Source organism: Dromiciops gliroides, chromosome 5 (genome assembly GCF_019393635.1).
Source record: "Dromiciops gliroides isolate mDroGli1 chromosome 5, mDroGli1.pri, whole genome shotgun sequence".
In the NCBI taxonomy this organism is placed as follows: domain Eukaryota; kingdom Metazoa; phylum Chordata; class Mammalia; order Microbiotheria; family Microbiotheriidae; genus Dromiciops; species Dromiciops gliroides.
The window spans coordinates 176,575,685-176,600,034 of NC_057865.1; the positions used below are offsets into that span (position 1 = coordinate 176,575,685).

The 24,350-nt window shown below is 38.3% G+C and overlaps 1 protein-coding gene across 1 annotated transcript in view; it reads left to right on the plus strand.

Moving 5' to 3' along the window:
- Nucleotides 1–24,350, plus strand: part of LMNTD1 (lamin tail domain containing 1) — a 537,731-nt gene that overhangs the window by 429,321 nt on the left and 84,060 nt on the right. The window contains exons 11-12 of the mRNA XM_043969355.1: nucleotides 8,416–8,618; nucleotides 9,611–9,783. Coding sequence (XP_043825290.1) covers nucleotides 8,416–8,618; nucleotides 9,611–9,783 — 376 coding nt within the window. The remainder of the gene's footprint in view (nucleotides 1–8,415; nucleotides 8,619–9,610; nucleotides 9,784–24,350) is intronic.

Here is a 24,350-nt window from a genome sequence, read left to right on the forward strand (position 1 = left end):
AGGGAACAACAAATGGTTGAAGGGTTTTGTGGTTGCTGTAAAAATCCTGTCTTTCTGTCACATCTGCAGTCTGATTTCCTCAATCATATTGCTACTAATACAGTAGGTGAGTAAGAATTCTTTCTAGATTCATAGATTTGTAGAATTTATCCAGACTGATCCTCTATAAAATATGGGAAAATCCTCTCTATGATATCTTGGATAGTGCCTGTTTCAGTCTCCCTTAAACTCCTTTATTGACAGGGAACTCACTACCTAAAGTGTCTTTATTAAATTCTGGAGAATTGGTCTGAAGCTAGTAAATTAGGCAAAATATAATAGGGACAAAAGTTTTACATTTGTTTTTAATAAATTGAATTCACAGGAGGCAGCTAGGTGGTGCAGTGGATAAAGCACTGGCCCTGGATTCAGGAGGACCTGAGTTCAAATCAGGCCTCAGACACTTGACATGTACTAGCTGTGTGACCCTGGGCAAGTCACTTAACCCTCATTGCCCCACAAAACAAAAACAAACAAACGAAAATTACTTCACAGGTATAAAATGGAGGAGGCATGGTTAGTTAGCAATTGTCTGGAAAAAACATCTGGTGTTTTTTAGTGGGTAGCAAGTTTATTGTAAGTAAACTGTGAAATGAGAGAGAAAAAAGAAAGCTAATGTGATCATGAGTTTCACGTACTAAGAGAAGTAGCTCTTCTAGGAATAAGGAAGTGCTTGTCCCACAAGATTCTGCCCTAGTCAGATCACACATGGACTGTTACGTTCATTTCTGGGTACAACAATGTAAGCAGAACATTGATAAGCGAGAGGATAACTGAGATAATAAAGGGCTTTGAGTGTACAAGTTATGTGAGGATCATTTGAAGAATCTGGGTATGTTTAATATGAAAATGTGAAGATTTTGGTTGGAGTAGCAGGAATTGCTGTAGTCAAGTATTTACAGGGTTATTAAGTGGAAAATAGATTCAGTCATTACATTTGTTCTGTTTAATATCTCATGTCAGAAACAGAAGCAATGGGAAGAAGTTGAAAAGAGGCAAATTGGGGCAGCTAGATGGCGCAGTGGATAGAGCACCAGCCCTGGAGTCAGGAGTACCTGAGTTCAAATCTGGTCTAAGACACTTAACACTTACTGGCGGGGTGACCCTGGGCAAGTCACTTAACCCCAATTGTCCCACCAAAACAAAAAGAAAAGAAAAGAGGCAAATTTAGGCTTGACATTAGGAAAAATATAAATATCCCTAAGTGGGATGTAGAGAGTTCCTTTGAATACAGGTATTCAAGAGGAAGCAGAATGACCACTTATCAGATCAGATGTTAAGCTAGGAGATTTCTTTTCAGCTATGGGGTAAACTAAGTTACTATTGAAATCCTTTCCAACTCTAAAATCCTGTGATTCTTTAAACTTGATTAGAATACTAGCTTTATCTAAGACATAGGTAAAAAATGTTAAAACACCACAGGGGCAAGCATCAAACCATAAATGATTACTTTTTGAGATCTGACTATTTACCCAGTTCCATATCCATATCTGTTTTATCTATGAAAATAGCTTGAAAGACTTTATCAAATTCTTTGTTTTCTAGTGCCTCAGTTTCTTCCTCTATTTAAAAGAAACATAGAATACCCTTCATAACAGCAGGTCTAATGATGGCATTGTTTAGAATGTGATAGAAAATGTAAATGTGATTTCGAAAATAGATTTTAAACCTTAAAGTGCTGTAGAAAAGTGAATTAACAGCATTCCCAACATTAGGAATTATATTTGAAAGCATAATAACATTAGTAAACATACAGAAAAAAGGTAAAACCTCTGGGTTTGATAGTGAGAGAAATTGTGTTAGTTGACTGAAATAGCATCCTAAAGTTCCGTCTTATAAATATTAAATAAACTAAAATGACATCTCTAGAAATAAACTTAGAGAATTAATATTTTAACCACGTTTTGATTTCCCAGAAATTCAGTAATAAAGAATAATTTAATTCAATTCAGCAAACATTCACTAAGCACCTCCTTGGCCCTATGTGCTGGTCATTGTTGTGCGTGCTAGGGATAAAAAGACAAGAAGAAATAGCCCCTGTTCTTAAGGAACTTACATTCTACTTGGTAAGCAAGGGAACATTTCTACTTCTACGCCAGTGGCAATGAGCTGCTGCATTTGTCATCATGAACTTTTCCTTTAAAAGGACAAGTTATGGGGCAGCTAGGTGGCACAGTGGATAGAGCACCGCCCCTGGAGTCAGGAGGACCTGAGTTCAAATCTGGCCTCAGACACTCAACGCTTACTAGCTATGTGACCCTAGGCAAGTCACTTAACCCCAATTGCCTCATCAAAAAAAAAAAAAAAGGACAAGTTACTGGACTATCCCTTAGTAATCCCAAAGACTTACTGAAAACTCTTTTTCCAGTGTATAAGTTATGTAGTTCTATTACCAGATAGAGGACTACTGCTGATACACTTATTTTTTTGTCACAGTGATCTATGAAATCTTTCATGTAGAGAGAAGCTATGATGTGTGGTGGTATGTGGGTTATATATGCTCCCACTGATGAAATTAAAACTCTTTTGAAGAAATAAGCTAAACAAATATCTAATAGAAAATTTGAAAACCTCGTATAGAAGCCAAAATCCGCAAATAGTTAGACATGGATTTCCATGACCTGAATAGTGCCCTCTTTGGCCTGGACCAAAAATAAGTCAAGCACGCTTTAAAAAACATAAAATATGACTGAAATCCCTAAAGTGACTTTTCACTAACATTGGAAGATATTTCCTAATAGTCTTAACAGAACACTAGAAGGAATCAAGAGAGCTTACTTCTAGCCCTTCTCTCCCAGTAATTAATCATGTAGCTCTAAGGGCCCTTTTTTACTCATATATAAAATGAGATGTTGTATTAAATTATTGATAAGATTCAGGAATTCTATGAACCTTTCAAATAGGCCACTACCCACACTATTCCTATTGACCCCATTATTACTTTGTAAAGGGTAGCCATTTCCATAGACTCCAAAAAACAGTTTGGTTGGTTTGGGCACAGTGCATAAAGTGCCAGGCCTGGAGTCAGGATGAATCATTTTCCTGAGTTCAAATCTGGCTTCAGACACTTGGTAGCTGTGTGATCCTGGGCAAGTCACCTAACCCTGTTTGCCTCAGTTTCCTTATCTGTTTCTTCAGCTGGAAAAGGAAATGGTAAACCATTCCAGTATCTTTGCCAAGAAAACCCCAAATGGACTTACAAAGAGTCAAACATGAATGAAAAACAACTGAACAACAAAATAGTTGTTATACAGGAAATCAGTCTCATTAGCCTATTTAGAAATGGTATTGAATCAATGATGGCATTTCACCTTTATCTGTTATCATCATCAAATATTTATTGAGCTGGTGCTAGAATTACAAGACAATGTCATGTTTTGGATTGATCACTGGTTCAGAATTTAGATGACAGAATCACAGAATTTGAAAATTTGAAAGCATCTCAGTGACCACATAGTCCAGTACATACATAAAAGGTACCATGCTGTACCCGACAAATGCTTGTCCAGTCTGGGTTTCAAATCCTATGTGGACTGTGTGTGTTACCTTGGGCAAAACACTTTACATTCCTGAGCTTCAGTTTCACATCTATAACTAAAGAAATTAAATAAACCTTGTGCTTTCCTATCCCTTTTATTTCTAAATCTATTTTTAGAACACTGGCCTAGGCATTGGGGAGAAAAAAAATAGAATAAATGTTCCCTTAGTTGGAGGGATCTATAATTATAATCTCAGATGTAGAAATCATCTAGTACAACTACCTCCTTTTACAGATGAGGAAAAAGGAGCCCCGAGGGGAAACACAACTTGCCCAAAGTGTCAAAGCTAGTAATTTGATCACCTAGGATAAAGCCATGCCTCTGACTCCAAATCCATGTGCTGTCCTAGAGAAAGACATTCAGAGATAATCTGCTTCTCAGTAGAACTGAATAGATTGGCAAATCTGACTGAGAAGTAGACACTTAATCCCCTAAAAAGTGCAGTCATACATGAAGCAACATGGAATTTTCCCATTCAAATCTATTAAACTTGAATTTACATTTGATACTCCACCTTTTCCTTCTCTATGTGTAATTTAGCTGAACATCAGTTGTAGTATTTGTTTATTTAATTTGTTCATTTCAATCCAGAGGGTTTTATTTCAAATAAGAGGCATAGGTTCAAATTGTAGCTCTAATATTTCCTAAGTGTGTGACATTATGTAAATCACTTGAGCATTCTTTTCCCTATGGTCATCCTTAGTTTCTTCATATCCAAAATGGGAATGGCTTTTGTCCTTCATACTTGAAGAAGACCAAAATGACATTACTGTGTCGGTGTACAGCATGTTCAACTATGGCTGATCAGACCAATATAAGCTCCAAAGCCTGGCTCTACTGCAGGTCAGGCAGAAATAATCCATATGAACATTTGGAATGGAGATTCTCTAAATTTGATCATCTCGTGTTTCTTTTGAGCTTCTATAATTCTACTATGCTCAGAGAGCACCATGCCTTCTTTGATGCAGGCATGTCATGCTGGACAGTCCTGTGCCAGTGTCTTCTCTGTCTCACAATCAATTCCAGAATTCTTCAGATAGACCTTGAGAGTGTTCTTGTATCACTTCTTCTGACCACCGTGTGAGTTCTTGCCTTGTGTGAGTTCTCCATAAAATATTCCTTTAGGCAAATGAACTTTTGGCATTTGAACAATGTGGCTGGCCCATCAGAGTTGCACTCTTTGCAGTAGTATTTGAATGCTTAGAAGGTAAGCTTGAGAAAGGACTTCAGTATCCAGTACCTTATCTTGCCAGGTGATCTTCAGAATCTTCCCAAAACAATTCAAATGGTAGTAATTTCAATTTCCTGGCATAGCACTGGTATACTGCCCAGGCTTCACAAGGCATACAATAACAAAGTCAACATAATGGCTCTGTAGACCTTCAGGTTGGTAGACAGCCTCTTCTCTTCCACATTTTCTTTTGGAGCCTCCCAAACACTGAGCTAGCTCTGGCAATATGGGCATCAACTTCATCATCTATGTACATCCCTGGAAAATGTCTTGCCAAGGTAAGTGAACTTATCCACAGCATTCAGAATTTTTCCATTTGCTGTAACTGATGGTTCCTGTTATAGATCATGCAGTGCTGGCTGTTTTCTTGGTGTTAATTGTCAGGCCAAAATAAGTACAAGGTACAAGTGGCAAGAAAATCGATCCATACTCTGTTGCATCTTAGCCTCAGAGACTGCATTGAGTGCATAATCATCTATGAATAAAAAGTTGCACACCAACTCTCCTTCCACTTTAGTCTTGGCTTATAACCTTTTCAAATTAATTTACTATCAGTGCGGTAGCTGACTTTGATGCTGTTTCCATTTTAATCCTCATTGAAGGTGTCTGACAAGTTTACTGAAAACATCATGCTAAGAAACATGGAGGGGCAGCTAGATGGTGCAGTGGATAAAGCACAGGCCCTGGATTCAGGAGAACCTGAGTTCAAATCCTACCTCAGACACTTGACACTTACTAGCTGTGTGACCTTGGGCAAGTCACTTAACCCTCATTGCCCCACAAACAAACAAAAAAAAGAAGAAAAAAAAAAGAAACATGGGCACAAGCACATGTAAAGCCCTACTTCACTCCATTGGTGACTAGGAAAGAATGAGGGCATCATCCATTATCCGGAACCCTCCTAAGCATGATATAACAGGATTGATATACAATACTAATGAACTTTTCTGGGCAACCAAATTTTGCCATGATCTTTCATAAGCCTTCATGATTAACAGTATCAAAGACCTTGGTCATATCAATAGACCTTTGTTCTACTCCTGGCATTTTACCTGGAGTTGTTTGGCAGCAAACTCCATATCAACCATTCCTTGGCCCTTTCTGAAACCAACAGTTTCCAGGGTATATGAGCATCTTCCAGGTTCAAGATCGGCCAATTAATGAGGATTCTGGCAAGAAGCTTGCCAGCAATGACGACAAGAGAAACTCTCTCCACTGTGATCATCACAGGACAATCCATTTCCTTTTCTCTCATAGAGATGGACAAAGGAGGCATCCTTGAACTCCTGAGGGATAACCTCCTCTTGCCATATAACCTGGAAGATTTTATTCAGCTTTTTTAATGAGCAGTGGACCCCTCACCTTGTAAATTGCTGCTGAAATACAGTCAGTGCCAGGTATTTTTCTACACCATAGGAGCCTAATGACATTCAAAACCTCTTCATCTGGAAGTTTGACTAGAAAGGAATTGACTTCCATCTGAGGTATATGGTCAATGATTTCAACATTGGTTGATGACATTCTGTTGAGAATGCTATGGAAGTGTTGAGCCCATCTCTCCAGAATCATGTCCTTTTCACTAATCAGCTTGGCTTTTTTACTAGATTAGATTTGATTGTGAAAGCTTTGCCAGCTTCATAGCACTCCTCATCATGGTGTCCACTCCAGAAAAACTCTTATGCAGCTCTGACTTCAGTAAGCTGGCCTTCATTTGCCAGCCTTGTTTCACTCAGAGCTGCTATTTGGATGTGATGCCTCCTGGATTCTCTCACAACAAGAGGATCTTCAGGTCTACTGGATTTCATGTTTTCCATAAGCATGTGCACATTCCATGTATCTATGGTGAATGGAATCATCTTCACAAAAGTTTTTATACTTTTTTGTGTTTCAACCACAGAGTAAGATCCTTGTCTGAAACAGTAAGCAGACCAGAGTTAGGTTAGGTGAAGCAGACAATGCTCAGGACACCTTTTCTAGGCCCTTCCTTACATCAGAAGGTGAACAGTGCAGTCCTTTTAAAAGACCGTTCAAACACCCAGGGGACTGCCAAATCCCACCGCTGCTTGGGTCCTGTGAGAAAACAACACTATGTTCTGGGCTTCCTGTGTGCAGGGTTGTGACTATGGCTCCCAATCTGTCCACACCTGCTACTTCATCACTTGTCTGTCTCCACAGGACTTGAAAGTAAGCAAAAATGGTATAATGGTATGCGTGATGTCTTTTGACTCACACATAAATTAGATTCAAGTGAGGCAAAGTTGTGCAATGTTATCCATCTCACTCTCTCCCAAAATCATTGGAGTCTAGTGGCAAGATAAAATCAAGATGACTGCTGATGACCCTGGATGCAGTGAATGATGTTGGCATTATTGATGTCTAATCTTTACACACTCCACAGCTCCTGCTTCCACTTTCATCTTCCCATTCTACTGGGGTAGACATCCCCCTAATTCACGAACAGGTTTGAAGCTCATCAGTTACCCTCACCTTGGTTTAATCCATATGCCAAAATAGTTTTACTGTGGTGTGCCTACTGTGCATGCTACAGCTTTTTGGAGCCACAGGTGAGAGTTGTGTGGCAAGTGGACAGCAAAGATGGAAAGTGACCCTGAGAAGGGCTCAGCAGCCCTCACACCAGAGGTACTAGTCTTTCCTTAACACCTTGTACACCCCAGAATGGGAATAATAATACAACCAATCCCTACTTCACAGAGTCATTTGTAGGAAAACACTTTGGAAACCTCAAAATGTTATATAAATGAGTCACTCTTATTAATCCATGTAACAGTTTTTACATTGTTATAGCTTAAGTCCAAGTCTATAGTTTTATAAAATTAAAAATTGAAAACTGCAAGTGAGAAGTTATTTAGCATCTCTCTATTTTAGGTGTACAAGTTGATACTGATTCTTCCTATGACCAGAGTGCCTAATCCTTAGTGCCTAGGCAGGCTTTATAATTCTAATAAACTTGTAGGACATTTAGGAAACTGAAAGCCCCTACCGCTACTGTAGTTGAGTATATGAACTTTATAACCTTCATTCCCTCTTAGCCTCCCAACAACCACTGCTGCTTTAATAACACTTTAGTGTCTCCTCCTGCCTCCTCCTATTCACTCATAACCAGGAGGCAAATGGAGATAATCTAAAGGAATTCACAACCCTGAATTTGAAGATTGTCTTCTATGTTACTGTGTCTTGTGGCTTTGTTCTTCACTATAACACATTTAACTTGGAATCATAAAATATCTAGGTTCTGTGGAGCGCAGAATTTTCTGGAATTAAAATTTACATTTATGGAAAGCAATATTAAAAAGTATTTCTCCTTTCACTTCCCTTTCATGTTATATTCCTGGCAACTGCCTATATTCCCTGTTCCCACTTCTACCTAACAGTCATTGATACAGTGCTTCACTGGTTCTATCTTCCCATTTCCATCCTAAATTTACATTGTTAATCAATATGTGCCCTCTTAAAAACTTTAAAATTAGATTTGATGATAATACAATTTTGATCATCTCTTTAGCACATTTTCTTGTAACATGCCTAAGAAGTAAAAAGAATAATGCTCTTGAATGATATATTACAGTAATAGACTGCTCTCTTTAGGCTATTGCTTGGTATACTCCTATCCACTGGAAGCAAGCTTGGGAGGGATTTGACACTGACAAAAAATATGCCAGAAGCCCACTGGCAATTTCATCACCTAAAGTACAAATGAATCGAGAAACACCATCTACAGTAACCAAAGCAAAACGAGATCAACAAACCACCACAATTCTGGAGGAACAAGTTCGAGTTTTTCTTAAGAGGTACATACTCAAAGATTTTCTTGTTCAGTGTGGTTGTTAAGTAGGTACTACCTAAGGCTCAGGTGGCAAGATGGTATCAGCTAGAGAAATGGACTGATAGAGGTAAGATAAGCAACAACATGATCTGTTTCTCCAAATTTATAAAGGATCTGTATTCCAAAGTGCTCTATAAATGTGACTTACTATTAGTAATCCATGTAACATCTTTTACATTGATACAGATGTTTACATTGTTACATGACGCAAGCATAAAAATATGACAGGGTTTCCAATGACAGACACTAATATAGGGAGAGGTGGTATGAAAGGGTTTGTCATACAACATACCCAAATTTTTTGGCCATTTCATTGCTCTTTAGCACCTCCACAGAGCCACATAGGTAGCTCAGTGGATAGAGCTCTGGGCCTAGAGTTAGGAAAGACCTGAGTTCAAATCTATCTGTGTGACCTTGGGCAAGCCACTTAACCTGTGTTTGCCTTAACCTACTGGAAAAGGAAATAGCAGACCAATCCAACATCTTTGTCAAGAAAACCCCAAGGACATTATTGGTATGCTATGGGCCATGGGGTCATGAAAAGTCAGACATGCTTGAATAAGTAAACAACAATAAAGAGGTATGGTCCTGAAGCTGTAAAGAGGTAAAGCAGTTAACAAGCACCTCTTGAGTATCCATTTTATGCCTAACACTGAGTACTTCAATTCATGCTATAATTGGGTAGGTGGAGGGAGCAAACTGCTAAAGGGAGTTTGCTAGGGGATTCATATTGTACCATGGATCTTATTTTTAGATCTATATATAACATTCACATCAAGTTGACCTATTTAATTCTTAGTAACAAATGGATCCTAGAGACAGAACCATTCTCTTTGGATATAAAATGCAGTTTTAGTTATCACAATTTTAACCAATTTGCATAGTTTCAGTCTACCTACTCTTTAGTTATTGGTTTATTATAAAAACATAATTTTGATACCCATTTTTCTTTTACAGAGAAAAAGAAATCCCACCATCTCTTTTCCCCAATTGCAGCCCATGGGGCCTTAGTCAGAGCTGTCCTATTCACCCCAATTATTCTCTGTTCAGACCACTTACTATGAACAATGATGGGAGCACCTTGTGCAGACAGTCAAGGACACAGTCAGCTAGACCTGACCCAATACCAGGTGAGTCAAGAACCAGTTATTATAAAAAGGGAAACGGAGGGACAACATGAATAAGTTTCTACTGAAATCTATCATCTCGAAGAGGAAGAGTTGAATAGCCATCCATTCTCACTTTGTGGCCCTCAAATTTGACATAATAAGGTCTTACTGGTATTAATTTGCTTTAGGATTGTTCATTTCTTCCTAACTGGTATCAGTGCATCCAGTCTCTCATCTCTATTTGATACTCCACACTGCTATCAAAATGGTATTTCTAAAGCACAAATCTAACCAAACACCTCTAATCAAGGAGAGTATCCAGGTCAACCATCTCTTTGTTTCCCATCCACTGTACTCCTCTTGACTTCTCCATGCCCCAAGGAATTTCTTCATCCTACAAGATCACATCTGCCCTAGTCTTACATCTCATGAGTACCTTCAGCCCTTGGGGAATGCTCTGATTAGAAGGCAGAGTGGAGAGCTCCTAAGGACCTCCATTTAAGGAAGGTGCCCAAGCCAGCTTTTTCCCATTTGCTACCCAGCAGCCATACCTTTGATTTCTCCATCAAGCCCCTATGCTGTGTACCATCTCTCCCCATCTTCATTTTTATCTTCCTTTGGCAAGTTGTCTTAATTGTGATTGTTAGCTCCTTTAGTAGCAGGGGTTGTATTTCTTTTTCATACTTGTATTCCTGGCACTTAGCACAGTGCCTGGCACATAGACACTTAATAAATGTTTCCTGACTGACTGACTAACCACATAACTCTCTGTTTAAGAAGCTTCAGAGGATCCCTATTGCCTTTAGAACAGAATCCAAACTGTTTGGTACTGAGAACCCTTCACAATCTGTCCCCACACTACTTTACTCCCATCATGTATTCTGCGCTTCTACCACCCACTCTTGTGCCTTTGCTCAGGCTTTTCCTCATGCCTGGGATGCTCTCCCTCCTTGCCTCTGCCTCTTGGGACTCCTTGCTCTCTTCTAGACTTAACTCAAGTGCCACCTCCATCAAAAAAAACCATTATTCCTGATTCTCACAATTGTTATTCCCCTCCACCTACCCCTATCACTTTGTAGATTTGTATATGTTCTTTATTTCCTTCACTGGGAATATGTTGTATCCTTCCTGTAGAATGTAAGCTCCCTGAGAGCAAGGACTAACTTGCTTTTCCATTCATAGCCACAGCACCTAGTACACAGAGAGTGATTCACATTTGCTTATTCATTTGTTGCACGTAGTAAGAATTAGAGAAATATTTGAATAAATAAATGAAAAGAAAGACAACATCTATAATAAGGGTATGATTGTCATATAAAATTATCGTGTCATAAGATTGAATTTGAGCCTGTGCCAAAAGTGTATTTTTCTTTGTAAGTAGGGTTAATATATATGTGTGTGTGTGTATGTATATATATGTATATGTATATATCCTTTTAGTTTTTATCGTGATGAAAAACTATTATCAATCCCAGCGGCTTAACAGAAAAATATTAATTTAAGTCTTCTCACAAAAACAACAAAGGCCTATTCTGATCTTCAATCTATGATCTAGCTTAGCCTTCTCACTACAACATTGTCTGCATGGATGATGTCACCATGCTGCAGACTCCTGCACAGCCTCCTAGGAAATACAATTCAGATAATTTCCACTGTTAAAGAGTCTACAAATTTGTCCTCTACATAGGAAATGGTAGAAGGAACTGAAGATGTTTAGCCTAAATATAGAGAAGAAATGTGTTGTCTTCAAGTATATAAAAGGCTGGTATTTAGAAAAAGGATTCAACTTTTCTTAATAGATCAGAAAAATAGAACTAGACCTAATAGGTACATGTTACAGAGTAATGGAACCTAGTCCAGTTAAGAAAAACTTTAAAAAAAAAATTATAATAGTCAAGCATGAAAATGAACTAACCTGTGGAGCAGGGCTTTTCTTGTCAATGAAAGCATTCAATTGGAATCTAGATCACCACCTGTCAGAGATGTACAAGAGGAAGAGTACATTTCTTCACAGAGTCAGGAACTGGACTAAATGATCTTTGAGGTCTCTTCTGTCCCTACAGTTTCTAATCCTACAATGATAGTCATTGAGAAATCAAAGTTTTAAATGTGGAATTTTGTTTTATGGACAACTTTTCAGAAATGTACCTATTTTGAAAACTAATGAATAACTGCATGTAAAGTTCTATAAATGTTGCATGACATTATTAGGAACTTATTACTGGGACCGCATCTCCTACAATATTCATTGAATTAAGAACCAGAAATTTGCCTTCAAAGTATCAAGGAGGGAAAATAATTATTAAATGGGATAGTCAGTATTATAACTTACATTGTACACGTCAATCTCAAGGTCAAGATTTTCAGCAGCCCAATATGATCACCTAGAAAAGCCCAATTACTTGGTTCATTTACAACCACACTGAACAAAATACAGTGACCTGACTCTGATACATTGAACAAAATGCTCTATTTTCTGTGATCACATTAACTGCACCAAAAAATTAACAAAAAAAAAATTCAACACAAATGAAATATAAAATTTCTCATCTGTCCCTTGGCTGAGTTAAGAATAAGATCACATGTTTCTGGAAAACAATTATAGGATTTTCCCTCTGGTGTTTATAATGAATGTAGGTTAAATACCTCATATTCCTAAGGATTATGACAAGTGAAAATTATTGTTATGTCTTTTCTTACAACTGAAGTAATAGAACATTTGAAAATATTTGTGGCTAATTTGGGGGTATTAGTTCTAAGAATAAAGTGATAATGTAAGTGAAAGAATGACTACTTTACACCAGAGAAACCACTGTTTAAACCTCATTTTTAGAAATATATACTGGGGTCAGCTAGTTGGTGCAGTAGATAAAGCACAGGCCCCAAATTCAGGAAGACTTGAGTTCAAATCTGGCCTCAGACACTTGATACTAGCTATGTGACCTTGGGCAAGTCACTTAATCCTCACTGCCCTGCCCAAAAATACATACACACACACACACACACACACACACACACACACACACACACACACAATTAGTCATTCACTTACTTCACTAGGTAAAAATATTATTTCAGCAAATCACCACATTCAGATTAAGTCAACTAGGTCCTAAATGTTCCAGATTCAGATTACTTGACAAAGTTCTTCTGTCTCACAAAAACTAAGGCAAGTTTTATAACTACTACTGATAATCCTACTACTAAATTTCAAGAAATTATAGTTGGGCATTTTCTATAAATGTTTCTTATCTCTAGAATATATTTTGTCTCTTTAACAGCTTTAGTTCATCTGCTTTGGGGGGAGGGGATGGGCTGTGAGGAGTCTGAGTAAAGTGACTTGCCTAGGGTCACACAGTACCTGAAGCTAGATTTGAACTCAGGTCCTCCTGACTCTAGGGTCAGTGCTCTATCCACTGTACCTCCCAGCTGCCCCAGTTTATCTGCTTTCAGTGTTTAATTTAACATGTACCTTGTAGGAGTCAATCCAGGGGTCAGTAAGCTACAGTCCAGTAGTTTGCTGACCTCTGGTGAGATATATCATTTCAGAAGTTTATAGCATATGTTTTATGCAAACATGCAACTTTTGTCCTTTGGAGATTATTTTGAAGATGACAGATAACAAGCTAGATTCTTTTTATGGCCAAGCTACTCCTTGTCATAAAATAATGTATCTTTAGGGGCAGCTAGGTGGCGTAGTGGATAAAGCACTGGACCTAGATTCAGTTCAAATCTGGCCTCAGACACTTAACACTTACTAGCTGTGTGACCCTGGGCAAGTCACTTAACCCCAGTTGCCTCACCAAAAAAAAAACAAATAATAAAAAAATAAAATAATGTATCTTTAGAACAAATTTAACTCTTTCAGACCTGTAATTACTATTCAGAAAGTTGATGCTGTGATATACTGAACAATATAACTATTAACTCATTGCATTCAGAAGTAGAAATGGTAGAGAGAAAAGAGATTTTATCTCAACTAGTTATGTGGGAGTACAAGGGTGGAAGCTGCAGTACCTAGGCATTTAATAACACAATCACTAGAAAATTATGTTCTGTACTGCCTTCTGAGAAATTGGAGCATACTAAAATGTTATTTTCCTGATCTGGTTTCTAAGAAAACTTTTTTTGGCAGAGTGACCATTGAGAATCTTGTTTGTAGATCTCTCAGAGTAAGATACCCCTGTGTGTTAGATCTTTCCTTCCAACCTCATAAGTTGTTGTGGGCTATAACAATGCCTCACCATGACCTTTTGTTGGCTCTGCCACTCCAGATTTAGATTTGAGGTGTTATTTTAAAGTTGTTTGGAGAGTAATGTTGGGAGAGGTTAGCAAAGTGCTTTCTCTATTCTGCAATCCTGGTTCCTCCCCAAGAATTCCCTTTTTTCACAAAAATATAAATATTCTTAACTAAAATCACTACTTTATCGATTCACTGTAGCATGAACTGACCCTAGGTTTGGGGGAGGGGTGTCCACACCAGACTGCTTCTGTAAGACTACCTGTGGAAGATGATTGTAGGAGAAGAGAGGAAAAAGCATTAAGCTGAATAATAAGAAGATTGTGTAGATGGTTTGGGAGAAACTTGGACTTTATGAAGAAGGTCCAAAATTGAATTTGGGAAAGAAAAACATGGGGTTATATTAGGAAAATATAAAAGGCCAGCAGTCTCCAGGTACAGTTTCTGCTTCAAGTTTTGGTAAGAAAAAAAAGTTAAAAGAGAAGGATGAAGTAAAACCTAAAGAGAACTCAAGAAACTTTGGTACTTGTCAAGAAGGCCAAAGATTGGGTTTGTTGAAGGGATATTTAGGAGAAATGAAGAAAATATCAAGAACAATGTTCAGGTTTAGATACTTGTCACTCATTTTTGACTCCTGGGAAGAAGGTTGAAAAGAAGAGCAGAATTAAAGAAGATTAAGGGCTCAAGAGCTGAAGAAAAGGAATCAAGGAAAACACTCAGAGAAGGAAAAGTAGAAAAGATCAAGTAAGGTAAAGTTAGAAGAAGTAAGTAAATAAAACATACAAGGGGCAGTTGGTGATGCAGTGGTTAAAGCACCAGCCCTGGATTCAGGAGGAAATCTGGCCTCAGACACTTGACACTTACTAGCTGTGTCAAGTAATAACTAGCTTACTAGCTGGGGCAAGTCACTTAACCCTCGTTGCCCCCGCAAAAAAAAAAAAAAGAAAAAAAGAAAAAATACATACTTGGTGAAATACACATACCACATGCATACACTAACATATATATACATATACGTGTGTTTCTGTATATGTGTGTATAGGAATTAGTCTCAAAGGAGGAAAGGAAGTAATATTGTGTTTATCAAGTTGTTGTGACAAAGGAAAGGAAGTTGCCTGTATCAGTCAAGGTATTGAGAGATAATAAAAAGTCTAAAGGAAGGTGTATAGGACGGTAAAGTTTAAACACTAATAAGTAGTTTGGGGGTAGTTTTGTTTTGTTATCTTTAAGGCTGAGATGCTCAATAAGTATGGAGATCAGGGAGAAGAGTTTGCTGTGACTTACATGGACTGGGTGATGTTTATATTTTTGCCATAGGCAACTGAACTATGTTCCAAGTGAGATGCCTCTCCAGTTTATCATGGACAATAAAGTGTTCAGTGAGGTAGCAGGGGGGATCTGAGGAGACAAGGAGAATCTTGACACATTGTCAGGAGTGTGAAAGGTAGAAGAGTGTCAATCAGGGCAGTCATAAACTTAGAGTTAAAAAAATTGAGACTATTCTAGAGAGGAGTAACTTCTTGTCCTTCAAGGAATGATAAAGGTAAGCCCACAGAATCAGTCACATGAAAGAACATTACAAAAGAACATTGAATGAAAGTGTTAAAAGAAGAAAAGAGTAACTTCCTGCTTGGAAATATAGAGGCAATAATAGCAATGACTATTGTCTTCCTGTGGGTATGAATCCAATATTATCTCCTAATGCTTATCAAAAAAGGTAACCTCTAACAATTTCTAATGATCCACATGGGCAGAAATGATATTACCAGAAGAAACCTCAAAAGTTTTGTCAAATATCACAAAATCTAAACTAAAAACCATAGGGACACAGCTTTATTTTCCTCAGCGCATCCCATCAAGGCAAGAAAAAATGAAAAAATGTATTTGTGAAGTGAACATCTGACTAACAAGATGGTGTTTGAGTGCTGGATTAAGATTTCTGGATCAAGGCTTTAAATAAACTAATACTAAACTCTTGAGAGTGCTCCTAACAAAGGCAGGTAAGAATGTATTTGTCTGAAGTCTTGCAAATATAATCAATAGGGCCCTACGCTTAAAAAAAAATCCTATGGGAAAGGAAGGAAAACATCTTGATTTCTCTACCATAAACTGTATATTTAAAAAATTGGAAGGAAGAAAAGCAATTGAGACAGTTCACAGGAGACAAAATTTAAGAAAACTACCAGTAGTAAATTCTGTAGCCTCAAGTCTATGCACAGAGGTCCAAAATTTAGTCAATAAGAGGAATTCAAGATCTTTTTTTTTTTTTAAGTGAGGCAATTGGGGTTAAGTGACTTGCCCAGGGTCACACAGCTAGTAAGTGTTAAGTGTCTGAGGCCAGATTTGAACTCAGGTACTCCTGACTCCAGGGCCGGTGCTCTATCCACTGCACCATCTAGCTGCCCCAAGATCTTTTAATACAAGGAGACAAGTTTAACCCCATGATTCTCACTAAGACATGGTGTTTTGAAACCCATTACTGAAATGCAGTCCTGGAAGCCCCTCATTCAAAAAGGAACAGAATAGGCAAGAAGGAACGGGGAGTAGCATTGTATACTAATAAAGTATATTCATGCGAAGAAATCCAGGACCCATTCAGGGAGAGGGAGAAAGCCTGATGGAGAGCATTTGATTGAAGCTCAAAGAAGGCAGAAACAAAAAAAGGGTTTTCTCATCAGAATTACTATAGACCACCCCAACAGAAAGAACAATTCCAGAAAAAAGAATAAAAATATGACATGAATACACGCTATATAGTGATGAGGGACTCATTTTGCATATATCTGCTAGAGCTCTCTTTCTTCCAAAAACAGACTGGCTAATAACTTATGAAATGCCTTAATGAGAATTCATCCTTCAAAAGCTGGAGCAACCCAATGAGTGATAATTCTGTGCTGGATGTTCCCATCACTTAAAAGGGAGAATTGAAGTTACTGAGGTGGGAATAATGGGAACATTGGGTTGAACACTGCTTTCCCTAGAATTTATGATAAGGGAAAGAGAGAAATGCTGGAAATAGTCTGGCATATACCCTAGATTTGGCGAGTACAAATTTCATAGAGTTCAGAAGAAGGATAGATAGCATCCCATGGGTAGGCTAGCCCAGGAAAGCACCTAGTTGGCCTTGATGAATTCAAGTCACCAGATGAATAAGTCCTTATCTGCTGAAAAAATGGATGATTGCCAGGCTACTGTCATTAATGTTTGAAACATTTATGGAGAATGGAAGAAATCTTATAGAGGCACTGGAGAGGGGGAAACTTTGACTTTGAGTCATTTTTCAGTTGTGTCCAAATCTTTGTGACCCCTTTTCAAGTTTCTTAGCAAAGATACTGGTGTGGTTTGCCATATCTTCTCAGTTCATTTTTACAGACGAGTAACTGAGGTAAACATGGTGAAGTGACTTGTCCATGGTCACACAGTAAGTTTCTGAGATTCGATATGAACTCATGAAGAGAAGTGTCTTCATGACTCCTGGCCCAGTGCTCTATCCACTGTACCAGAAGAGAGGAAAATATAGTCTTAATTTTCAAAAAAAAGAATGAGAAACAAAGTCTGCAAAGTATAGAGCAGTGAGCTTGACTTTAATTCCTGGGAAATTCTTAGAAATATAATTGAACTCATTGAACCTATAGAAAAAGAATTAGTGATTCCAAAGAGCCAGTTCTGAAAGAATGTCATGCCATATTAACTTTTCCTTTTTTGACAAGTTATTAAAACTAATTGATCGGAAGACTGTTGACATAACTTACTAAATTTTAGCAATACATTTGATAAAATCTCTCAGAGTAATTTTGTTGAAATGTGGAAAGGTATGTACTAATCAAATAATTAAAACCTTATTATCTTAATTTGAGTCAAAAGGAATTAAATGGCTCAGAGGATGGTGTTAGTTGTTCAATGTCATTCTTGGCCCTCCAGTGGTGAAGTGTCCCAGAGATTGTAATTTGGCCCTGTGAGGTTAACATTTTTTATTCTTTAAATATTTTATTTTATGTAACAACAATTTTTAACATTTTGAGTTTCAAATCTCTCCTCCCTTCCTAACCCTTTCCTTGAGAAGGCATGTAATTTAATATGGATTATAATATGTAGTTCTACAGAACATTTCCCTATTAGTCATGTTATTAAAGAGACACAGACCCTCCCCTTTTTCCACCAAAAAAAACCCCATAAAAACAAGAAATAATAAAGTTTAAAGAGTGTGCTCTCAATCTGCATTCACACTTCTTAAGTTCTTTCTCTGGAAATGGATAACATTTTATCATAAGTGTTTCAGAATTCGTCTTGGATTGTTGTATTGATGAGAATAGCTAAATCATTCACAGTTAATACAATATTGCTGTTACTCTGTACAATGTTTTCTTTCTGTTCACTTCACTTTGCATCAGTTCATATAAGTTTTTTCAGGTTTTTCTGAAAGCATGCTGCTCATCATTTCTTATAGCACAATAGTATCCTATCACAATTATGTACCATAATTTGTTCAGTCATCTCCCAATTGATGGGCATTCCCTCAGTTCCCAATTCCTTTTCTACCACTAAAAGTTCTGCTATATTTTCTTGCACATGTAAGTCCTTTTTTTATTTTTTTTAAAATCCCTTCTGGTATACATACCTAGTACCAAAGGGTATGCACAGTTTTATAACTTTTTGGGCATACTTCCAAATTTCTCTGCAGAATGGTGGATCAGATCACAAATCACACCAAAAGTGCTTTAGTGTCCAGTCTTCCCACATTCTCTCCAATGGTTTGTCATGTTCATATTCTGTCACATTAGCCACTCTGATAGATGCAAGGTGGTACCTCAGAGTTGTTTTAATTTATGTCTCTAATCAATAGTTATTTAGAGCATTTTTCATATATGACTATAGAAAGCTTTAATTTCTTCATCTGACAACTGTCTGCTCATATCCTTTGATTATCAATTACAGAATGACTTGTATTCTTATAAATTTGACTCGGTTTTCTGTATCTTTGAGAAATGAGGTCTTTATTAGAGAAGCCTGCTGTAAAAATGTTTTCACAATTATGACTACCAATTATTTATTCTCCCTTCATCCCTATTTTCTTCTTGTTTATCCTTCTCTCTTGCTCTTGCTCTCGCTCTTGCTCTCACTCTCTTTCCCTCTCTTCTTTTACCCTGTCGCTCCTCAAAAGTGTTTTCCTTCTGAGCATTGCCCTCCCCTAATCAAATCTCCCCTTCTATCAGTTCCCCCTTCACTTATCCCCCTTACCTTCCTACTTCCCTGCCATAGCAAGATACCCAACTGAATGGTATGCTATTCCCTCTTTGAGCCAATTCCAGTGAGAGTCAGGTTCAAGCATTTTCTGCCACTCCATCCCATCTTCTGCTTTAATGTAAACGCTTTCACACCTCTTTTATGTGAGCAACTTACCTATTTTACCACTTCTCTCTTCTCCCAGTGCATCCCTTTTCTCACCCCCTATAATTTAAACTTCTAACTATTTTAATAATGATAAAGTTCTTAGGAGTCATCTTCCTATGTAGGAATGTACTAGTGCTTAACTGTATCTGAATTCTCTTGCATTTCTCTTTCCTATTTACCTTTTTATGCTTCTCTTAAGTCTTATATTTCAAAATGAACATTTCTATTTAGCTGTGGGGTTTTATCAGGAATGCTTGAAAGTCCTCTAGTCTGTAAATGTCCATTTCTCCTAAAGGATTATACTGTCTTGCTAGGTAGGTGATTCTTGATTATAATCCTAACTCCTCTACATTCCAGAAATCGCATTCCAAGCCCCTTGATCCTTTACTATAGAAGCTGCTAAATCTTATTTTATCCTGACTGTGTGACTGACTGTCTCCATGATATTTGAATTTTTCTTTCTTACTGAATGAAATATTTTCTTCTTGACCTGAGAGCTCTGGAATTAGACTATGATATGGGACTTTTCATTTGGGATCTCTTTCAGGTGATTAGTGGATTTGTTCAATTTCTATTTTACCTTCTAGTTCTAAGATATCAGGATAGTTTTCCTTGATAATTTCCTGAAAGATGATGTCCTAGGTTCTTTTTTATCATGGCTTTTCAGGTAGTCCAGTAATTCTTTTTTTTTCCTTTTTTCTTTTTTTGTGAGGCAATTGGGGTTAAGTGACTTGCCCAAGGTTCACACAGCTAGTAAGTGTCTTGAGGCCGGATTTGAACTCATGGTCCTCCTGAATCCAGGGCCAGTGCTCTATCCACTGCACCACCTAGCTGCCCCTTGCTGTCTTGGATCACCGTATTGCTAAGAGTAGTTAAGTCATTCCACAATTGCTCATCTAACAAATACTGCTGTTACTATGTACAATGTCCTTCCAGTTCTGCTCACTTCACTATAAGTTCATATGAGTCTTTCCAGGTTTTTTCTAGTATCATCCTATTTGTCATTTCCTATAGCACAATACCATTCCTCTACAATCATATGCCACAGCTTCTTCAGTCATTCTCAATTGATGGACATTTCTCTTGATTCCCACTTCTTAGCCACCACAAAGAGTTGCTGATAACATATTTTTTGGTATAACTTTTCCCTTTTCTCTTTTTCATGATACTATGTTAACCTGTCCTCCCTTCATCCTATTCTCTTCCCCATAATATTTACTCTATTGTTTATCTTCTTTCACCCTATCACTTCTTCAAAAGGGACTAGCTTCTGTCTGTCCCCTCCCCTATCTGCACTCCACTTCTTTTGCCACCCTCTCTTTATCCCCTTCTCTCCTATTTTCCTGCAGGGTTAGATAGATTACTCTACCCAATTGACGTGTGTATGTTATTCCCTCCTTGAGCCAGTTCTGATGAGATTGAGGTCTTTGAGCCAATTCTGATTAGTGTTAGGCTCATTTACTGCCCAGATCAAATAGATTACTCCACCCAGTTGGGTGTGTGTGTTAATCCTCTCCTCAAGGCAACCCTGGTAAGACTAAGGTCTTTGAGCCTTGATGAGTGTAAAATTCACTTACTGCCCTGCTCCTCCCCCAATTCATCCCACCACTCCATAGCCCTTTCCTGTCTTCTTTCATATGGGATTTCACCCCCATGCTACCTCTGCCTTCCCCCTCCCCCAGGTGCATTCCCCTCACCCTCAATTTTACCCCAAAGATGTCATCATGGGGCAGCTAGGTGACACAGTACACAAAGCATCCACCCTGGATCTAGGGAGATCCCAGCCAAAACCCATTCTCAGACCACAAGACAGTCACCCACTGCACGACCCCAGGTATGTCCTTCTTGGGACTGGAATCTGTGTCAGGGTGATTGTGTGGTTGGGTTCCACTCCCTGTCTCAGCATAGCAGCTCCACTCCCTTCCAACCCTTCCAAGCTGTCTTTGGTTGGAAGATGATTTCAGCACATTCTTCTGTGGGTTTTTCTGCTCCAGGAATTGTCCTATGGCATTATTTGGATGTTTTTTTGGAGTGATCATGTCATGAGTTTGAGAGCTCACTGCCTTTCCTCCACCATCTTCAAAAGACTTGAAAATTCTAATCCATTTAGTGACCAGCCCATGCCTCTAGAGGACTGTTTGTTCATTTTTCTAGCCTATTTCTTGACATTTTAACTTTATGTTAAATTTAGGTTTTGCTCCCAAGGTGAACCCCAAGGTTTAGATTTGCCATGCTGCTATTCTTCCAGCAATGTAGTATGACAGTCAAAAAACAAAAAATGGGGCCAGCTAAGATGGCTCAGTGGATCAAGCACCGGCCCTGGAATCAGGAGGACTGAGTTAAAATCCAGCCTCAGACACTGGACACTTACTAGCTGTGGTGGCCCTGAGCCAAGTCACTTAACCCTCATTGCCCCTGCCAAAAAAAGAAACCCCAAAACCTAATGCAGCCTTGAGCTACTTTAAAGAAGCAATAGCTTTTAGTGATAAGTAGATGACAAACTTTCTGTACTCTCCTATAGTCAGATGATATTCTGGGCAGGAACATTGATAAATTAGAGAGAAACCAGTATGGTGAACTGATGTCACTATCAGTAGAAGGAATTTGAGATGCTTAGCCTGGATAAGAGAGAACTCACATAATATGTGATAGCTATAATTATTTGAAGAGCTGTCATGTGGAAGAGAGTCTTATATTTGTTCCTTTTTGTCATTAAAGTCAGAACCAGGAGAAAAAGGGAGAAGCTGCAAAAAGGGAAATTAAGACTTGATGTCTAGAAAAACCTTCCTAACAATTTGACTTTTTTTTTCTCCAAGGGCAATGAGGGTTAAGTGACTTGTCCAGGGTCACACAGCTAAGTTAAGGTGTCAAGTGTCTGAGGCCAGATTTGAACTCAGGTACTCCTGAATCCAGGGCCAGTGCTTTATCCACTGCGCCACCTAGCTGCCGCCAACAATTTGACTTTTATAAAAGCAGGATGTTCATGAAATAATGGGTTCACCATCATTGGAGGTCTTAGAGCAGAGGCTGGATACCTATATATTACTAAGTAATAGTGAAGAATCCTTTTTCAGATATGGATTGTACTGTATGGCTGATGAGGTCCCTTCTAACTATGAAGTCCTGGGACACTGTAGCTATGACTTTGCCACTGGACTTCCCTAACACTGCCACAATTCAAAGTTTTCAAGTAAAGAACCAAAAACAGGCTAAGTATCTGTCACATGTGGACCAGACTTAAGTACAGAGGAGGTAATCACCAAAAGGTTGACCACTAAGTGATGAATCTGTCTACAGCAATTCATGAAGGGCATCGACCAAGTATTTGGTAGAAGAAAACTTATACCAATAAAAATGGGGCCCTTAAAATACTGAAATGGTAGCATGTTATTCTTAAATCAAGTGAAATAATACAGAACAAAATTAAACATATAAAGAGCACAAAATAGTTGCAGGTTTCACATTAAACTTTAGTTCTTATCAAATACTACTTAATCTAAACTTCTCCTCTCCTCCCTTTTCCTCTCATCTCCTCTAAGTAAAATCCTCAATCTACCTCTAAGATTCTTCTCCCTTTCCAAATTGAACCAAACAATGGACAGTGATTATCTGTGTGAGATGCCCTAGTTTTCCATGTAATCACTCCTGACTCCTTTGTAAATTTATTATTTCTTTAAAGATTATTTTGTGGGGGAGCAGCTAGGTGGCACAGTGGATAGAGCACTGGCCCTGGATTCAGGAGTTTACCTGAGTTCAAATCTGGCCTCAGACACTTAATACTTACTAGCTATGTGACCCTGAGCAAGTCACTTAACCCCAATTGCCTCACTAAATTTAAAAAAAAAAAAGATTATTTTGACATTTGTGCTAATTCTGGCCTAACAGTTAACACCAAGAAAACACAGGAGCTCACCAGCCAGCACCACACCATCCAAATGTGAAACCATGAGCTACAGCAAATGGAAACATTTTGAATACTGTAGATAGTTCACTTGCCTTGGCCGTAAACTTTCCAGAGATATACACATTGATGATGAGGTTGACATGCACATTGCCAGAGCTAGCTCAGTGTTGGGAGGCTCTGAAGGAAAATCATGGAGGGAAGAGGTATTAGATTACCCAAACTGAAGGTCTATAAGAGGCATTATCCTGACTTATTGCTGTATGCTTGTGAAACCTGGACAATCTACCAGCACCATGAAGATCACCTAGCAGCATAAGGTGCCAGATGCTGAGGTCTTTTCTAAAAACTAAACTGCCCCAACATGCAAGCTCTCCTGCAGAGGGTACGATTCCAATGGGCTGGCCCCATTGTTGGAATGGTAACATATGCTTGCCTAATAGACTATTTTATGGAGAATTTACACAAGGCAGGCACCCCCACATGGTGGTCAGACGAAGCAATATGAGGATACTTTCAAGGTCTCTCTGAAGAACCTTTGGGATCTATTGTTAGACATAGGAAACACTAGCAAGACCACTCACATGGCCTACCCATGCCAGAGAAGGAGGCACTGTGCTCTATGAACAATGCAGAATTGAAGTAAACTCAAAGAAACATGAGGTAGACATCTCCATTCCAAAAGTTCACATGGACTATTTGTACCCAATCTGTGGTAGAGCATTCTGAGCCCATATAGGTTGATCCAGGCCACTGTCAGACACACTGTATGTAACTTGACTCGTAACAAAATGATGTTATTTGGCCCCTCTTCAACAACTACCACCAACCAACCAACTTTGCATATACTAGCTATATGTGTGGGAGAAGTTCAAATGATACAAAAACTAATAACATTCAGTTTGTTTCTAAGATCAATAACAGAATTTGACCAAGTACCAAAAACTAAGGATAGAAAAGAAATGACTGTAGAACCAGAAATAATATTTTTTAAAATTTGGATTAATTAGGAATTTATGATATGATATACTTCATCAGACTCCTGGCACCTCCCCT